This window comes from Cygnus olor, chromosome 1, assembly GCF_009769625.2.
Source record: "Cygnus olor isolate bCygOlo1 chromosome 1, bCygOlo1.pri.v2, whole genome shotgun sequence".
In the NCBI taxonomy this organism is placed as follows: domain Eukaryota; kingdom Metazoa; phylum Chordata; class Aves; order Anseriformes; family Anatidae; genus Cygnus; species Cygnus olor.
This window is the reverse complement of record NC_049169.1, coordinates 87,249,149-87,266,087: the sequence shown is the minus strand read 5'-3', so window position 1 is coordinate 87,266,087 and position 16,939 is coordinate 87,249,149. Positions and strand designations below refer to the sequence as shown.

Here is a 16,939-nt window from a genome sequence, read left to right as displayed (position 1 = left end):
AACTTTTTCAGGTACCTTAGCACACATTCAAGTGTCAGACTTTGGGTTTGAAAGTTTGACCTATTTTTACAAAAAGAAAGATGATTTTCGTGAGCAGTGATCTAAGTATAACTAATGTGACTGCTAAATGACTATCTAGTCAATAATAATTTCCATATATATAAGTTAAATATAATGCCCAGATACCCATTGCTCTAAAATGTGTCAGAAAGTTTCCTTTAGACTTTCTTAAAATAAGAACTACCTTAAAAGTTCCTGAAAGTCTCCTTCTGTGAACCTGAATTATTTCAAAAACTGAAGCTTGGTCAGTGTTTTAATAATACATAAAATATGTACTTCACAAAAATTGCTTGTTTCCAACCATAAACATGAATTCCCAGAATAAATCAAGAAGATATGTACTTTGAGACATGGCTAAGGTAATAACTTTGTCTAAATGAAGGAATGTTCCAGTACAAGGTATTATTTCACTTATGTTTTTTTCCTGCTCTCCTTGATGCATTTAGGAGATATTTGGGGAAATAGAGCTGAAAAGGCATGTATTCTTTTTTGGAGATAATAGAGGATGTGACTTTTTTCTTCCTTTTTTTCTTCTAAAGCTGCATAGCAACTGCACCCTAACCATGCAGAAGGGAGGATTGTTATTAGTTTTCCACTTTTCTTTTTTTTTTCCACACCAAAGCCACAGACTACATAATGTAGGCAAACTTTTTTATTTAAAGTAACGATGTCCCTGAATTAGTCAGGCTGGGAGAAGAGAGGAAAATCCAAAGAGTAAAAGGAAACTCTTTTAAGGAGACCCATTCTATTTTGATGGAATAAATCATAGAATCATAGAATATCCCGAGTTGGAAGGGACCCATAAGGATCACCAAGTCCAACTCCTGGCACCGCACAGGTCTGCCCAAAAGTTTAGACCATGTGACTAAGTGCACAGCCCAATCTCTTCTTAAATTCAGACAGGCTTGGTGCAGTGAATACTTCACTGGGGAGCCTGTTCCAGGGTGCAACCACCCTTTCGGTGAAGAACCTCTTCCTGCCTAAACTTCCCCTGCCTCAGCTTCACACCGTTCCCACGGGTCCTGTCACTGGTGATAACAGAGAATAGGTCACCTGCCTCTCCACTCCCTCTCACGAGGAAGTTGTAGACTGCGATGAGGTCCCCCCTCAGCCTCCTCTTCTCCAGGCTGAACAGGCCCAGTGACCTCAGCCGCTCCTCATACGTCTTACCCTCTAGGCCCTTCACCATCTTCGTCGCCCTCCTCGGGACACTCTCCAACAGTTTAATGTCCTTTTTGTACTGTGGTGCCCAGAACTGCACACAGTACTCGAGGTGAGGCCGCACCAACGCAGAGTAGAGATAATAATCATATTATTTTATATAATTATTAGTATATATTACATATATTATTAGTAGATAATAATCATATTATTTTTTGTGTTTAATATTATTATAAGCCTTTTACAGTTGTACTAAATAAAAGTTGTGCTAAATTGTTTTTGTTGTGACTGAAAATGCACATAGGCAAGCCTTTCATTCAGAAGTGTGATTTCTTTAGCCAACTCCTATTCTTAGAAAAGGTATATCGTTTAGTAATTCACAGGTAGTTTTGTAAGTTTTGTACTTCAATAAAATCATGAATGTTTGTGTTTTTTGTGTTTGTTTTTTTTGACTTAAAGAAATGTAATGCAAAAAAATCTTTTTATTTTTTATTTTTTAATGTACTAGTATTAATAGTTTCAAAGTGCCCTTTCTTGATGTTCTTGTCAGGGAAGCTGAGTTAACAACCTATTATTATGTACTCCTTACCAAGCTGTTAATAGCTTTAGAGTATTTTGCAGGAATTCACCTGCTGCTCATAAAAACATTTATGTTGCTGTAGAAACTTCACCAGGTTGATGCATCTTGTATTTGCAATGACCTTGCAAAAACTATCTGGTTTTCTTGTATATACCGCCAGAAGTACTAGTGTATTATATTATCAGAATAGCAATTCTTTAGTGATTGAGACTGTTCTTCTTTAAAAAGGTATGGTCTGTCACCTGTCCTTACATTTTTTTCAGATTAAAAATTTTGGGTTTTACCAACTCAAAAAATACTGTTTTAGATGAAGTTAGTTAAATTGGAAATGGACACTTCTGTGATGGAAAAATAGAAACAAAATTTTCTTTGTTTTGAAAGTGCAAGATCAACATTTCAGTTTACCTGTTAGATTGTTTGCTTCATCCTTCAAAATTTATGTTAAACTAATCGGAAAAAGACTTCAGTATTTGCCATATACTCCTCTATTAACTCACTGAGGTGTTTGAAGAAAATGTTAATTTAAATAATTTGTATATTAATTAATTAAATTATCATGTATTTTAATATACAAATTATATTAATTAATATAATACATAAAATATATTAATTGGTTAAATTATTAATTAAATAATACTGTTGATGTAATGCCAGCATGAGCAATATAGTCATGATTCCAGAGATGAATTCAGCCCTTTTAAGTTAACATTACAAGACAGATGTTTGCTGTCTGCATGTGTACAGGTAAAAAAAATGCACATACTAATACACAAAGAACGTAATATTTCAATGAATTTCGATATCTATTGATAAATTCATATCTGAAGAGGTTTGCATAATGACACATGCTACACAATCTCAGGGTTGTATCAATATAGAGATCAGCAGGTTTCCTCTTGCCTCTCACTTATTACTTTTATTGGAATGATTAAATTCAAACTTTAGTTAGTGTCAGAGTTTGTATTTTGGAGTCAAAACTGATTTTGGTTGAGTGGTGTTGAAATATATATTACTGTTTTCAGCATTATTCTGAACTTGTAAGTCCTGATTTTCTCTGGAGAAGAAAACAGTTGTCGCAAAGAACTTCATACACACACGCGCGCAAAGTTATCACGTGAAATGTAACATTCATGTGGATTTAAATTAGTCCTATTGACTTCAGTCATTTACTCCATCTTCACAATAGCAATCTGAATCAATTCTATCTATAAAAGCAGGTAATTTGCTTACTTAAATAAAAGGGATAGTATTGTTAGTAACACTGAACCACAATTAATAGCTCTCTTTTGTGTGTCTATAAAGCAAATCAACAGCTATGGATAGTTTTGCTTTAAATATGGCTTTTTTCAAGCTGTTATGTATCACTAGGACTCTTTTCCGTAGCTGCCATTTTTTTCTTGTAGGTAGGAATATATACAGTAGCAAAGGGAAACAGAAAACTGTACATTAGTCTGCTGTTCTAGGAATAAAAGATGGTATTTATGTAGATGGTTCTACCTAGGCACAAACCAGTCTTAAAATCAGCCCTGTCACTGTACCTGTCCTCCCACTCCGAGATACTGAAATACATTTAAAAAGGAGTTGGAAAGGCTTGTTGCGTCAAGAGGTTTTTAATACAGTATGCAGTCTTCACAAGGGCATTTGCAAAAATGTATACACTACACAAAGCAATTAAAATTTTCCTGTGAAGGAAAGTTCTTACAAACCTGAAAAAAATATACACCACATAACAGCAGCCCTAATCCAAACCCTGGACCTAACTACCTGTGGGCATTGTAAGGGTTCTGAAATCGGCTAAATTAAACATTTTTTTGTCAACACCATTAAAGCTGGCTGAGTTTTGTGTAGCATGTTATACTATCAGTGTTATACTATATTTTTAGGCTTGCTAGATTGAATTGTATTTCACGGCTTTGAAAGTATGTTGGTCTTTTTTTTTTTTCTCGTAAAAATAGAGCACTGGCAACATCATATTTTAGGAAGTCACCATCATCGTCTGAAAAAAATTGAATCATTGCCTTTGTATTGAACTTTCACTTCAGTTCTAAGAGAATTCTTTACTTCAAAAATGTCTTCACGCTTCAATATGAGATAGAGGAACCACTTGTTTGGGTACTGCCGTGGGGGAATGCTGCAGTTTTGCGTGTACAGCATTACTGTAATTACACCAATGCTGATAATGCTAGAAGAATATCCAACATACATCTCAGCAGCTTAGGGACCTGGAGGTGTCTGGACTGTTGCTTTTTACATTTCAGTTTTGGGGTGGTCTTTTTTTTTGTATTACGTAGGTTGTCCCTTTTTTTTTGTCTTTCCTGCAAGGTCTTGCATTTTCAATTTAAAAATTTCATCATATAGTCACCTACTTCCCATCTTTAACTACAAGTACAATGCCTATGATTTACAGAAGTATATTGGGTTTGACTGAACAAATCACTGATATTCATGATTATTCACTATTTCTTATAGATGAGGAACTATACTATATTCAACAAAATCACCAGGAAGCAGACAACAAAACGAAAGATAGTATTTTTTCTAAACAGTTCACAATTAAACTTGTTGCCTAAAGATGTTTTGGAAGCCTCTAGTAAAATTGGTTCAAAAACATAATTAAATTTGTGGAAGAAAAGTCTACCATGAGCTGTAAAATATAATGAAGTATATTTAGCTAATTAAGAAACACACTAATCTGCAAATTGCTGGACTCGGGGCTGTGGGGATGAGGTGGCAGTGTTGCAGGTAGGCATGGGGAGGGGGAACTTAGATTTCTTATATGTGTCTCAAATCTACAGTGGCATATACCGGTCCTGATTCAGAAACTTGAACTACAAATCTTACACACCAAATGAATGACTTGGCAGTTAGCCTACTGTCTGTATATATGTGGTTCTGTGGGCTTGTTTCACAGCAGAGAAAGTCACAGAAGGCTTCCAGTCTTAAAATTTTGAAGGATTGCATCTGTTTCCTGTTGAGCATTATTTGTCAGCTAGTTTATTATCTGATTACAAAGCAAACCTAAGCATTAGGTATCTCAGAGGACACTACTTTACTATCCAAAGATGACAGCCGCTCTTTGAACACTAGTTGAGTTGATTTTCACCAATAATAAGGTAGTTCATGCTTGCTTTTTCCGAACTGGAAAAGATAGTGCAGAGAAAAAAAATAAAAAATATAAAATAAATGAATGAATGAAAAAAATAAGAAAAAAACTCAGGAAGAACTGGAGAGGCTGAAATTTTTACATGCTTAAGTTAGAAAGGCTCCTGGAGACACTGTTGCAGAGGTTTTCACTGGTAAATATTTTTAATTAGGAAACACGTTATCAAAGTAGCTCATAACTGCTGGAAAGATGGAATTTAATGTTTGAGATTATCTGACAATTCAAGTCATGTTTCCCAGCTCCCTTTATTATATTCTGATTGCACCTTGTTCAACCACCAACTTAAGGCACAGACCTGTTTTTATTCCTCTCAATTTAATCCCCTTGTCAGTATGATCACCTGTGTCCTATCTGCTGCCTTCACACCTGCTTTTCCTGCTTGGCCCTCCATGTAAACCACATAGCATTGCTCTTCCTACCTCTCACCTCACTGTGCTTGTGGGAGTGTTAACTGTAGCAGAGTCACCGCGTCCTCCCTTTTTCTCACTTAATTCCCCCCCCCCCCTTTTTTTTTTGTGGTTTACCTCACATTAACTCATTTCTGTCTTTCCAGGTATATAATCCAATTAAAATGAGGTTTGGCTGGGTTTTGACCTTTCCATATTTTCTTTATGATTGGTTATCTGCTCTTCCCCTTTCCTAGTTGACAGCTTCACATTATGTATGGAGAAAGTGACGAGCTGACTGACAGGCAATCAGAATATAAAATATTGAAAGGCCAAACAGATAAAGCAGACTTTAGTATTTCAGCTCCCCATACTGTTATGTCTCAGATTAATGACAAGGGAGGTTGAGAAGGGAAGGGAGAAGATTACAGCCTGAAGGGGCTGATGCTTTAAAATTCTGCAGGTTTCCTCTCTGAAGCAAATACTATAATCACCTGCAATTTTTTCTATGGCCCCACCTTTTCCTGTCAGAGTTTTCCTCTTAGGTCGGATTGGTTGTCACAGCCTTGTAATCACTTTTTTAAAATTTACCCGAAGTTTGTTAGACAGCTGGAACTGTAAGGTACAACATTTTTAGCAAGCATTTTTTTAAGAAGGTGAATGATATCCTTGACCATTATTGCTATTATTGTAATTTTTCTTATCTCTCTCTATATTCCAATGAGGCTTTACCTAATCCTGCTGATCATACTGTAATCAGATTAATGTTCAGAAGCACCTGTTTGAACCTATGAATCTCTTCTCTAAAATCTTCCAGATATTGTTGTTGGCATTCATGTTAAGAGATACACTATAGGTCAAAATAGCCTAACAGAAAATCATGTACAAAATGTTATAAAGATAAGCTTTCAAAGATAGATTTTGAGTTTCCCAGGTGTAGTTAATTTTCCTATTTTTAATGTGGTTACTCCTCTTTACAATGATATAAGTGAGATAAGAAGCAATATATGATTAGGGGCAATAAACGTTTCAAAATCATGTTATAGGAATAGTCACACTGCAAAGAAAGAACATATTTTGGGGGAATTATTGGAGACAAGTTTGTTGTGAGACAAATCACAGGCAATTTCCATAAATTACAACTATGGAGGTTATATTTGTCTTGGTTACTACTGTCTGTGTTTTCTAATTCCACAGTTTGCTATTATTTGACCACAACAGATTCTGTTTGAACTGATTAATCATGTTTGACTATACCTACTAATCACCTACTGTTTTATTCTAATATGTATTGCAACATTAAAGTTCAGTTGAACTCAGAGGAAATTAAGTGCCATCATGGTTTTTCCAAGGGAAAACTGTGGAAGGAGTAGGAGTTTTCCTTTCATGATGGCCCAGAGCTACAATTAATGAAAGTTCCTGGCTTCCAGAATTGTGGCCATTCCTTTAAAATAATAATGCTTCCTCTGTAGGTTACATTGTGTATATCCTTCAAACTGATGTATCTAGGAAAGTGGAAAAATGTGAACAAATGGTCTTATAAAAGATTCTTTTTTATTATTGGTGCTTTTATTTAAACATTCATAATGTCTGAATCACAGAATTCTGAATCTTCTTTACTTTAATGCAGTACTTATTCAGCTTTGATATTGTGCTTTAATGCACAGGAGAAAGACCTGGTCTCTGTGACATATAGATTGAATCTCTATTAGTATTTCCTCCTTTTAGATGGTAGTGCTCCAAAAAGGCTAAGGAGGATTATGTGGCTTAAGTACAGAATTTTCTTGGTAGAAGACAATGGATATAATCCAGAAAATCTATTTGCAAACAGCTGATACTAAATTCAGTTGTTGTTTCTGTGGATTCTTTCTGCACACATGCATTTGGAAGTTGTAGGTAGGCAACAAGTGTGTTTTCAGCTGGCAGAGGCCTATGAAAACCCTTTCACCAGTGTCAATTTAAGAAGGCTTCTCAGTTACTCATGGGATTCAATGAACTGAATGCCTTGATTGTCATTCATAAAATTAGCTAGGCACAGAGTAAACTGCAAGAGAGTGGTAATTCCTGGAGCTCCCTTTATATATTTTATAAGATAGAAAATTATATTTGGCTATCTTTTTCAATTGCTAAATTAAGTACTGATATTATTTTGATTAGAGCCGTGTTTCTCTTTACTACTCAAATACTAATAGTGACAAATGTTAGACTGAAAGGGCCTGACTTTTTATCAGCACTTTACTGGTAAGGTTAATCTTTTAAAGGCTACTTGAACACGAAAAGCAAAATTCTACATTTCAGCTTTTATTTTCATTAATTTTTCTTGGCAGTATATATTTTCAGTAATATTTTTTTCTCACCCATAAAATCGTATATAAATTCTTTGATAGCAGTAGGAGTCTAAACTGATAAAAGGTATTCAGATTTTGTTCAGTCTTTATCAGTATTTTACTTCATGTATGTGCACAACGTCTTCATTTCTGTGCTATTGCCCTCTGAAATAAGGCGGGGGAAAAAGAAAGAGCAGCATGTTCTGATAGGGGTGATATACAAAGGTTTATCTGTTTGTTTGCAGGTTTTAAATATCATCAGAATGATGATATTTTCTTTTGAGCTTATGAGAAAAATGCTAATATTATGATAGTAGTGCATCTGGGTGTTGAGTGAATATAACATTCATAAATAAAGTAGCTTCTTTCAGTGAGGCGTAATGAAGAACTATCTTTTAGTCTGATGATATTATACAATAGAAGTATTTTGTTACAGCATATGTTGATGGAACAGATTCAGCTATTCTGATGTATTATGAAAGCAGAAAACTTTTCATTATTTTTTATACTCTGATACTGCTACTCCATGAAATCAGTTTCCCTAGTCTTCAGCCATTAGCACCACTGTAACTTCCAATCAGTCAGCCAATGTATTTAGATCTGAAAAAATATTTTGTTTATAAAACCAAATACAAATTTAAGATAGATATGTGTTCAGATACTTGAGTAGTGTTCGCTACAGGAAAGAGTTTGATTCTGAAAAGTGCTTGTGTTCATGAACAGAACAAACTGTCATGGATTTGTGAACACTGTCTCTCAGAAGCACAACAGAATCCAGTGACAAGAAGGATCACACAAACAATAAGAAAAATGCAATTTCCGTAGAAATAGAAAAAAACATGTTCAAAGTTCATATTATAATTCTATGTTTAACTTGGATAGTCCTAGGCTCTGTATTACATTGTGTAATAACATTGATATCTCTTGTATGGATTATATTTATGTTTTATTAACAGATTTTCCCAAGACAGATTTGCAGTAGGTTATGGAAGAGGTCTTAAGAATTTCCTCATATCAGATTCTGACTAGTAGTTGTGAGAGTATATTTTGTTAGATAGACTAGTTTAGCTTATGCTTAAACCATCAGCCCCTGTGTTCTCAAAACTACTTCTTACAAATCCTGTGCCATCTAAAGATCACAATGTTGGTTTGAAAATAATGTGAAGGATCAGAACATTTCTCATATTTCCCCTCTTATATGAACCCTGAGCCATATGTAAGGGCCAACAGTTTGCTTTCTACTTACATGCAATGGGAAATACAGCTATATGAGTGAAACTATTTTTTCATTTTGCAGATTATGTACAAATCCTCTGTAGTTATCAGTAAATACAGAACAGATGTAGTCCTTGGCATTTCCCGTGATCCCGATCCTGTCACTGTCTATCTATCACAGAGCGCACTGTAGCTTCTTCTAGCCCACAAAACCAAGCTTCCTTTCCATGGAAAATAAGGTACATGACAGTATGTATGGCTGATACATGTCTAAACTATGACAACATAAAGTCAGGTTCTGGTAAAAGCATGCCTAAACATCCAGGAAGTACATCCAAGTCTTGCAGTTTAAGATTCAGTTTATGAACCCCAAATCCATGCAAGAGCAAGTGCATATTATCTGTGGCAAGAATGAGACACAGCATGCCATACTTCTCCACACATTGGAATTGAGGTGTTTTATTCTGAGACTGTCTTTAGTCTCCCTGGTCATGGCAGAAGGTTGACCAACCTTGGGAGTCAAGGCTTCCTGTTTACTCCTAAACTTCTCTCTGTGGAAAGCTCTGGCTTCCAAGGTAGGTTACAAATCTTGTCATTGTCATGAGAAGAGAGTAGTGGCAAAGTCATTCTTGATCCTTGGTAACTTCTGTCTCCACAAGTACAGCTGTACGTCTGTTACAAACTGCAGATAGGATTACCTAATACTGTATTAGGTAGTATTATTAGCAGAGATTGATGGAAGCTGAAATTTTCCAAAAGGACTGGAAAATACAGTCAATTATGCTCCATGATTTCAGTGGAACAAAATGAAATAGAACAAAAAATAATATGTCATGAATTCCCCGTCTGGACGCCTACCTGGGCAACCTGCTCTAGGGAACCTGCTTTGGCAGGGCAGTTGGACCTGATGATCTCTTGAGGTCCCTTCCAACCCCTTCTGTGATTCTGTGATTCTGTGAATGCAAATTTTGCTGGACTACACCTTGTCTGCTTCCTATGTTTTCTTTAAGAAGCAAAACTCTTAAACTTGTATTTGTAGTGGTCATGTTATGTTGATGGAGCACTTCATCACCTTTTCAAGTAAGGAAAATATTCTTTAGTAAACTCAAACTTCCTACTGCTGGTCACTACATTGAAGGAAGGATGTGTGTGTGTGTATTCCTCCACAACAAAATGTGGTAGGTATTGCAGTTACTATCTCAGTTGTATTTTTACAGACATTGCAGAATATTTCTTTGTACTCCAGCAGTATGTGACTGATGCAGAATAATAATCTGTGTCTTGGTCAGAACATCTAGTAGTTAATAAATTCATCCACTTTTCTCCTCTACAGAAAATTGAATAATATCCAATATACTGTCAGCAGTGCCTTAAACTGTAAGGTCATTTGGCTAGTTCCAAATACACATGGGGTTATTATATCTGTCCTTCTGTAAATCTTATTTTGGAAGAAGGCCACAGCCTCCTTTCATTCAAAGACAGACAACTTTGTCATTGGCATAAATGACTACTGGTCAATTGAGTACCATGAACATACTTCTCTCAGTAGTGAATTCTGTTCTTAGTACTCCGTTTTCCACACCTCATTATGAAGCATGATTTAATACTTACAACATCTAAACTGTGTTCTTTTTCATGAACTAACAGCTTCATTGCTGTCAGTCTGTAAATCCTTTCGAATTTACAACCTAAGTTTAAATTGAGGCTTAACATCTAGCTTTTTTGCAGGGAAAATGTTCTTTCTGCTGTTGTAATTAAGAAGAGAAGAATACAATAAATTCACCAAATTAAAAAGAGAAAAAAAGGCAGAAAAAGAAAGAGAACTGGGATGTGGTGTATAGTATTTGATCACTTCCAAGTGTTGATTTCCTGAAGCACATACCAAAAATCTTTTCTGTCTGTGAATATTCTGGTAAAAACTATCCTGTTGGAGCTCTTGTCCAGTTTCAACCCTCAGTAATGGTTGCAGCTTTCTAAAAAGTTAGCCTGTTTTTTTTAAGAAAATGGTTGAGAGAAATGAAGTTTCTTTGCCAAAATCACAATGTGAAGGTAATTGAAAGCTAATGCATGTTGCTGTGAAACCCTTCCCCATTTCTTCTATTTTGTCAGAGTGTGATTTTTATAAAAGTTGTTTATCTTGACAGATAATTTATCATATTTTTTTCTTATGGCACAAAGCACTGAATGACAGAATATGATGAAATGTGAGCTACAAACATCACCATCTACAATACCATATTGTTGCTACCTAAAAACATGTAATATCTTCTTGCCTCTTTATGAAAGAAATAGAAAGAGTGGTCAGTCATTAAAATGTCTTTCAACTGTCATCACCCTAAAAATTGCAACTGCATCAATGTAGACATAACGTTTACAAATTAGGTTCCAATAACTGAAAAAAATATTTGGATGATTTTAATCTGCAGGGTCTGAAGGTAAGTATCTGCTAGTGTTTCTTCACTGTTTGTGTATGCTAAGGGTAACAAAATGGCACATTTGCTGTAATTTGGAAGTTTCCTGATTTACAAGAAAAAGTGACTTTAAATCTTTCCTACACAATTTTCAGGATCCAATCTGGCTGTAATATTATATATATGCTGCAATAACCCAGAAGCTAATACACATTTTCTATTAATTAGCAGACAAACCAATGTCTTCCAATATCAAACATACATTGATATATTTCTATTTCAATTATCAGAAACATTTTTATTTTCATTTCCCCTGAGCCATCATTAGCAAGAAAGGAAAAAAAAATGTTCCTTAATTATCGGATATATTGTTGGCTATGCCTGAGACTTTGAAACACTATAAGTGTAATTAAATTTTGGAAAATATTAGCATTTACATTTCTGACACATGAAGTTATCAACATGAAGAATTAAAACAATACCATGAAACACTGTTTTTTTAAACTTCTGTGTGGTCTTGTTCTCTCTGTTTTCAGACCTCTTTGATACAAAGGAAGTTCTGCATTTTATTCTTTAAAACTGTTCTAGAATTATTCTTCTAGTCCACTCCATTTGCACCTCTTTGTCTGTCAGTCTTCTGTGAATCAGTGAGGAAAAAGCGTAAACTTCGTGATAGTTATTGCTGTCTTTATTGACTGGAAATTCATCTTTCTGATCTTTCTAAAATGAAAAGAAAAAAAAAAACTTTTTTATGGATACAATTTACTGTTAATCAGCTGTCTTGATTAAATGTTGCCATCACGGGCCTTGTCACACTCATTGTCTTTGACCAACTGAAAATAAGAAATTATACTTGATAACTGTTCCACATCCTTGGCTAGGAAGCAGCTATATCCCAAGTGCTGTGTTCTACACATGCTGTGGCTAGCCTGTAATAACAGATATAACATAGCAGATATAGATCAGATTGTTTTCTTCAGAAGTTCGTCGCTGACACTGACCTTCTGCAAGAGTAAATCTGAGCAGATCTTGGGGAGTCTCCACTATTTTTGACATTTCCATTTTCATCCCCCTCTGAAAGAACCTATTTCTTTTTCTAATTCTATCCAAATATTCTGAAACTTCATTTCTGAATTCCAGCAAGTCATAAAAAAGAGTAAAGTATTAAATGCTCTGTACTTGATTTCAAGCAGCAAGGTGGTCTGGGGAAAGGAGATGGCTTTCAACTACTAGGTTGTACAGCGAAATCCTTTAGTTGATAATTTCCTCCTTACCTCACAGGCTGTGGAGCCTAAATACAAATTTCCAGAGTGTCCCAGAGTATAAAGCCTCTGTCCAGCTATGTCTTGATGATGATGGATGGAGCACATAGTGCTTGCTAAATCTTTGAATGGAAGCATAATAATATCTGTACAGAACAAGCATGTGCTATTTACATAACCATTAATGAACATACCCAGAGTCTTTCCTGTTATGTCTTTTCCTGGACTGAAATGTAAAAATAGTCGCTTGGAATGATACTGTATTATTTAACCGGTAGGATCACAAACAAGGCTATACCTATGATTTCTTTTTCAGTCACACAATTTAGTGTGGCCTTAGGATAGTGCAAAATTGCTTGTGAGTTTTTTATTATTTTGTTTTGTTTTGTTCTGTTTTAGTTTGGTTTATTTTTCCCCCTAATTCTTGGATAGAAAGCTGTGCAGAGGAAAAGGATCTGGGGGTGCTGGTTGATGCTCACCTGAACATGAGCTGGTAGTGTGCCCAGGTGGCCAAGAAGGCCAACGGCATCCTGGCCTGTATCAGGAATAGTGCAGCCAGCAGGAGCAGGGAGGTGATCGTCCCCCTGTACTCAGCTCTGATGAGGCCGCACCTTGAGCACTGTGTTCAGCTTTGGGCCCCTTACTACAAGAAGGGCATCGAGGCCCTGGAGCATGCCCAGAGAAGGGCTATGAAGCTCGTGAAGGGCCTGGACCACAAGTCCTGTGAGGAGCGGCTGAGGGAACTGTGGGTGTTCAGTCTGGAGAAGAGGAGGCTCAGGGGAGACCTTATTGCTCTCTACAGCTACCTGAAAGGAAGTTGTGGGGAGCTGGGGGTCAGCCTCTTCTTGCAGGTAACTCGTGATAGGACTAGAAAGAATGGCCGCAAGTTGAGCCAGAGGAGGTTTAGGTTAGAAATTAGGAGACATTTCTTCTCAGAAAGAGCAGTCAGGCATTGGAACAGGTTGCCCAGGGAGGTGGTGGAGTCACCATCCCTGCGGGTGTTCAAGGAAAGATTGGACGTGGTGCTTAGGGACATGGTTTATTGGGTGACATTGGTGGCAGGGTGATGGTTGGACCAGATGATCTTGGAGGTCTTTTCCAACCTTAATGATTATATGATTTTGTTAAAAGGCTTAGTCTCTTTGGGTAGAAATATACACACTTTACTTAGCAGCTTCATTACTAAGTGAATTCAATTCAAGTCTTGTGTTCAAGACTGCACAACCTGGCCAAGTTACTTGTTAAAGTATATTAGCCCTCTACACACAAAAGTCCCTGGAAGTTGCACATATAACAAGGGTATAGAATAGAAATTAGCTCTTCATAATACACTGACTATTTGTGAAATTTCTATAAAGAAACATGGGAACTACTCTGTGTAAGCATTCTCTATTTCCTTGCAAATCTAAGTATTATCCTACCTTTTTTTCTCACATACATTCTATTTTCAAATTGAAGCAAGCTTAATCTCAGTATGTATATATACATATAAATATTCCTCACCTTAATAGCTTGGTTTTCTGTCAGAAGAAAATTGATTTTTTTCTGAAATTTCTCAGAAGATGAAAGCTTAAAATCCACTAACCCTCTCAAAGTGAAGTTATAACATTTCAAGTAATAGCGGAATCTGATATTTAGAACAGTTTTAGATCATGTGTTAATTGTAGTCTCCATTCATAAGAATACATGGACAGTGTCCTACTATTTCAATTTAAATATGTATTTCTTGATTTTTCAAAATCTTTTCATAGACAGTGGAACAAATCAATGCTTCCTCTTACTCCAGTTTCTCAAATTATTTCCACTGTTTGAATTGAGCATTAAATGCTATTATTTTAGATATTGGTCATTATTGTGTACCTTTCTTTCCTTCGCTTAACAGAATGATTAAGTTGTTTTTATGTGTTTTTTTTTCTGATTTATTTTTCTTAACCATCTCTTTGTATGCCTACTGGGGGAATACTGATATACCTTCTGCCCTATGCTAATGTAACTTTTACACCTTGACTGAAGTTGACTCAATGTGTTTACTGTTTGTCTTATATAAAAAATATGTGTGTTGCTCAGAAGAGGTTAAGAGTTCAACAGAATTTAATTGAAACCTATTCTTCTGCTGGCTGTATCTCTTCTGTGAACTGGATTGCTTCCTTCTTAATAGGCTGGAAACATCCTTTGAATAACATATACAGTAGTATTACTGCATGATACAATAAATGTATATGGTGCCCAATGGGTACCACAGTCGGGTTATTAAGCTCATGTGTCAGTTTGGGGACAACTGCTGGAATACAGAAAAGTTAGCCTTCAGGCACCATATAAAATATTACAGATTACTGATTTATTGAGTGATGTTAACTAATGACAGGAAATACACTCTCTCTTAAATTATTCCCTCACGTAAAAGTATAGTCAATGATGTGCCTAGCAAAGCTGCACTTTGTGCAGCAATCAATGTGGCTGATCTCCATACTACAGCGGCTTGTCTGCAGTAGTAATTCCCAGTGATCTCTGTAAGGGTCAGGAATTCTCAGCAGATCCCCGAGATCAACTCCTAGGAAATAAACAAGGGAATTTCACAGAAAGTGTCTCTTTTACAGAGTGTGAAAGGGAATTTCATGTATGGCTACATTACGGCTACCTGGAAAAAGAAAAAAAGTTCAACAGCAGTGAAGCAGTTGAACCATGCTAGAAGTTTACAGACTTTAAAGAAAAAGTTAATTTTTATTTTCTTTTACCCACAGGTCTACCCACGGATAGCGCCGGCATTTTGGCACTACCTGCGGGTAGAAGTGAGTAGCGGGTATTTGAATACTCCCACATCTTTACTTTACAGCTTACTAGTACTTACTGACCTCCTAGTTTGTCCATTGTGCAAAAACAGTTAGCTGCCATTTTAGCTGTCATTTTCTGTGAATGTAGTCTTGTACTAATTCCATATTGTTTTGACTACAGTGTAATTACTAACCTAAGTCACAAAGATGTGATATGTTTATATGCAAGACTAAGGACAAAAAAAAATAATGAAATCTAAGTCAAGGCCATATCATACATTGTGATTATAACACAAAATCAAAGTACTGAAATCCATATCTGCACCTCCTTTTATAAAAACATTTTACATTCATCAGAAGAATGTGGAGCTTCAGTTTTGCTATATAATTTTTGCAAAATTTGTACAACTCAACTTGATATCATTTCTCCCCTCTTTTGTCCCTCAGGAGCATGAGCAGCTCAGCTATTCCTCCACAAGGTCCAAGGCTCCAAGTGTTATCATCACAGGTCTCAAGCCAGCCACCAAGTATATATTTCATATCAGAGTCAGGACGGCAGCAGGATACAGCGGCTATAGCCAGAAGTTTGAATTTGAAACTGGAGATGAAAGTAAGTTTTACTGAAGGGAAAAAGAAATCAAATACAATAGAAGTAGCATTTAATTCTATAGCAGTCAGACATTGAAGTTTGAATGTCTGAATCCATACAATATGCTTATCACAGAGTGACCACTGCTGTATGATAAAAAAGTAAGCCTCAGCCTCACACTTCCGGATTCATTTATTTTTTTGAGCAGCACGTAGAAATTTGAGACCACTGTTCCAGCTGAAGGAGTGTTTCCTTCTGTAAGATTTCCTGGTTTGTCCCATATCTTTTCACTTTTCACTTAAAGATGGCCTTCCTTTTAACATCTGGAATAATTCTGAGTAAGTCTTACATGTTATGTCTAGCAGCTTCATGCAAGCTCTTAAAACATAGAGGTGGAGTCTTTTCTCTACAGTTTTTAGTCCCAGAATCTATAGTTAAAAAAATTAAAACTTTTATACGTATTTCAACAAGTAAGTCTACTAAATTTGCCAATGAGAAGAAAAAAACCCTACATATTCCTGAAGTACATGCAAAAAGACTTGACTCATGCTCTGAACAATTTTATATTGATCTTATATATTACTCTGCACTTTCAAAGAAACCATGAACGAGTTATTTACAAGCGTTTGAGATAAAATGAGTGTTGTAGATATTGCACTAAAACACTCATTAATGGAATTACTTTAATTTACCAATTATGTATACTATGTTTTTCATTAGTGTTTTAGAATTCAAGTTACTTAAGCTAAAGTACAGACTCAAAACTATACAAGTGTTTTCAAGAGCACCCATGGGTTTGTGTTCCATTTTCATTGCTTCTTAACTTCTATTTCAAAAATGTTTTAGGGACAGATTTCCAAGTACTTAATACCTAATTGGACTTTTGAAATTTTCCTAGGTACTTAAGCCAATTGGTTTGAATAGACATTAAGCACTTGGGTGCTTTCCAGAATTCTAGTAGATCTTGTCTGTATCTACTGGTGCAATAAATACTAGCCTTTAGGCACAGTGGGT

General features: G+C 35.8%; 1 protein-coding gene across 7 annotated transcripts in view; it reads left to right on the top strand.

Moving 5' to 3' along the window:
• Window positions 1-16,939, top strand: part of EPHA6 (EPH receptor A6) — a 542,377-nt gene that overhangs the window by 370,693 nt on the left and 154,745 nt on the right. For 4 of the 7 annotated variants that reach the window (XM_040567877.1, XM_040567886.1, XM_040567904.1 and 1 more), the window contains exons 7-8: window positions 15,307-15,354; window positions 15,784-15,946. In XM_040567877.1, the coding sequence (XP_040423811.1) occupies window positions 15,307-15,354; window positions 15,784-15,946 (211 nt within the window). The remainder of the gene's footprint in view (window positions 1-15,306; window positions 15,355-15,783; window positions 15,947-16,939) is intronic. The other 3 variants (XM_040567925.1, XM_040567868.1, XM_040567895.1) reach the window with 1 other exon arrangement.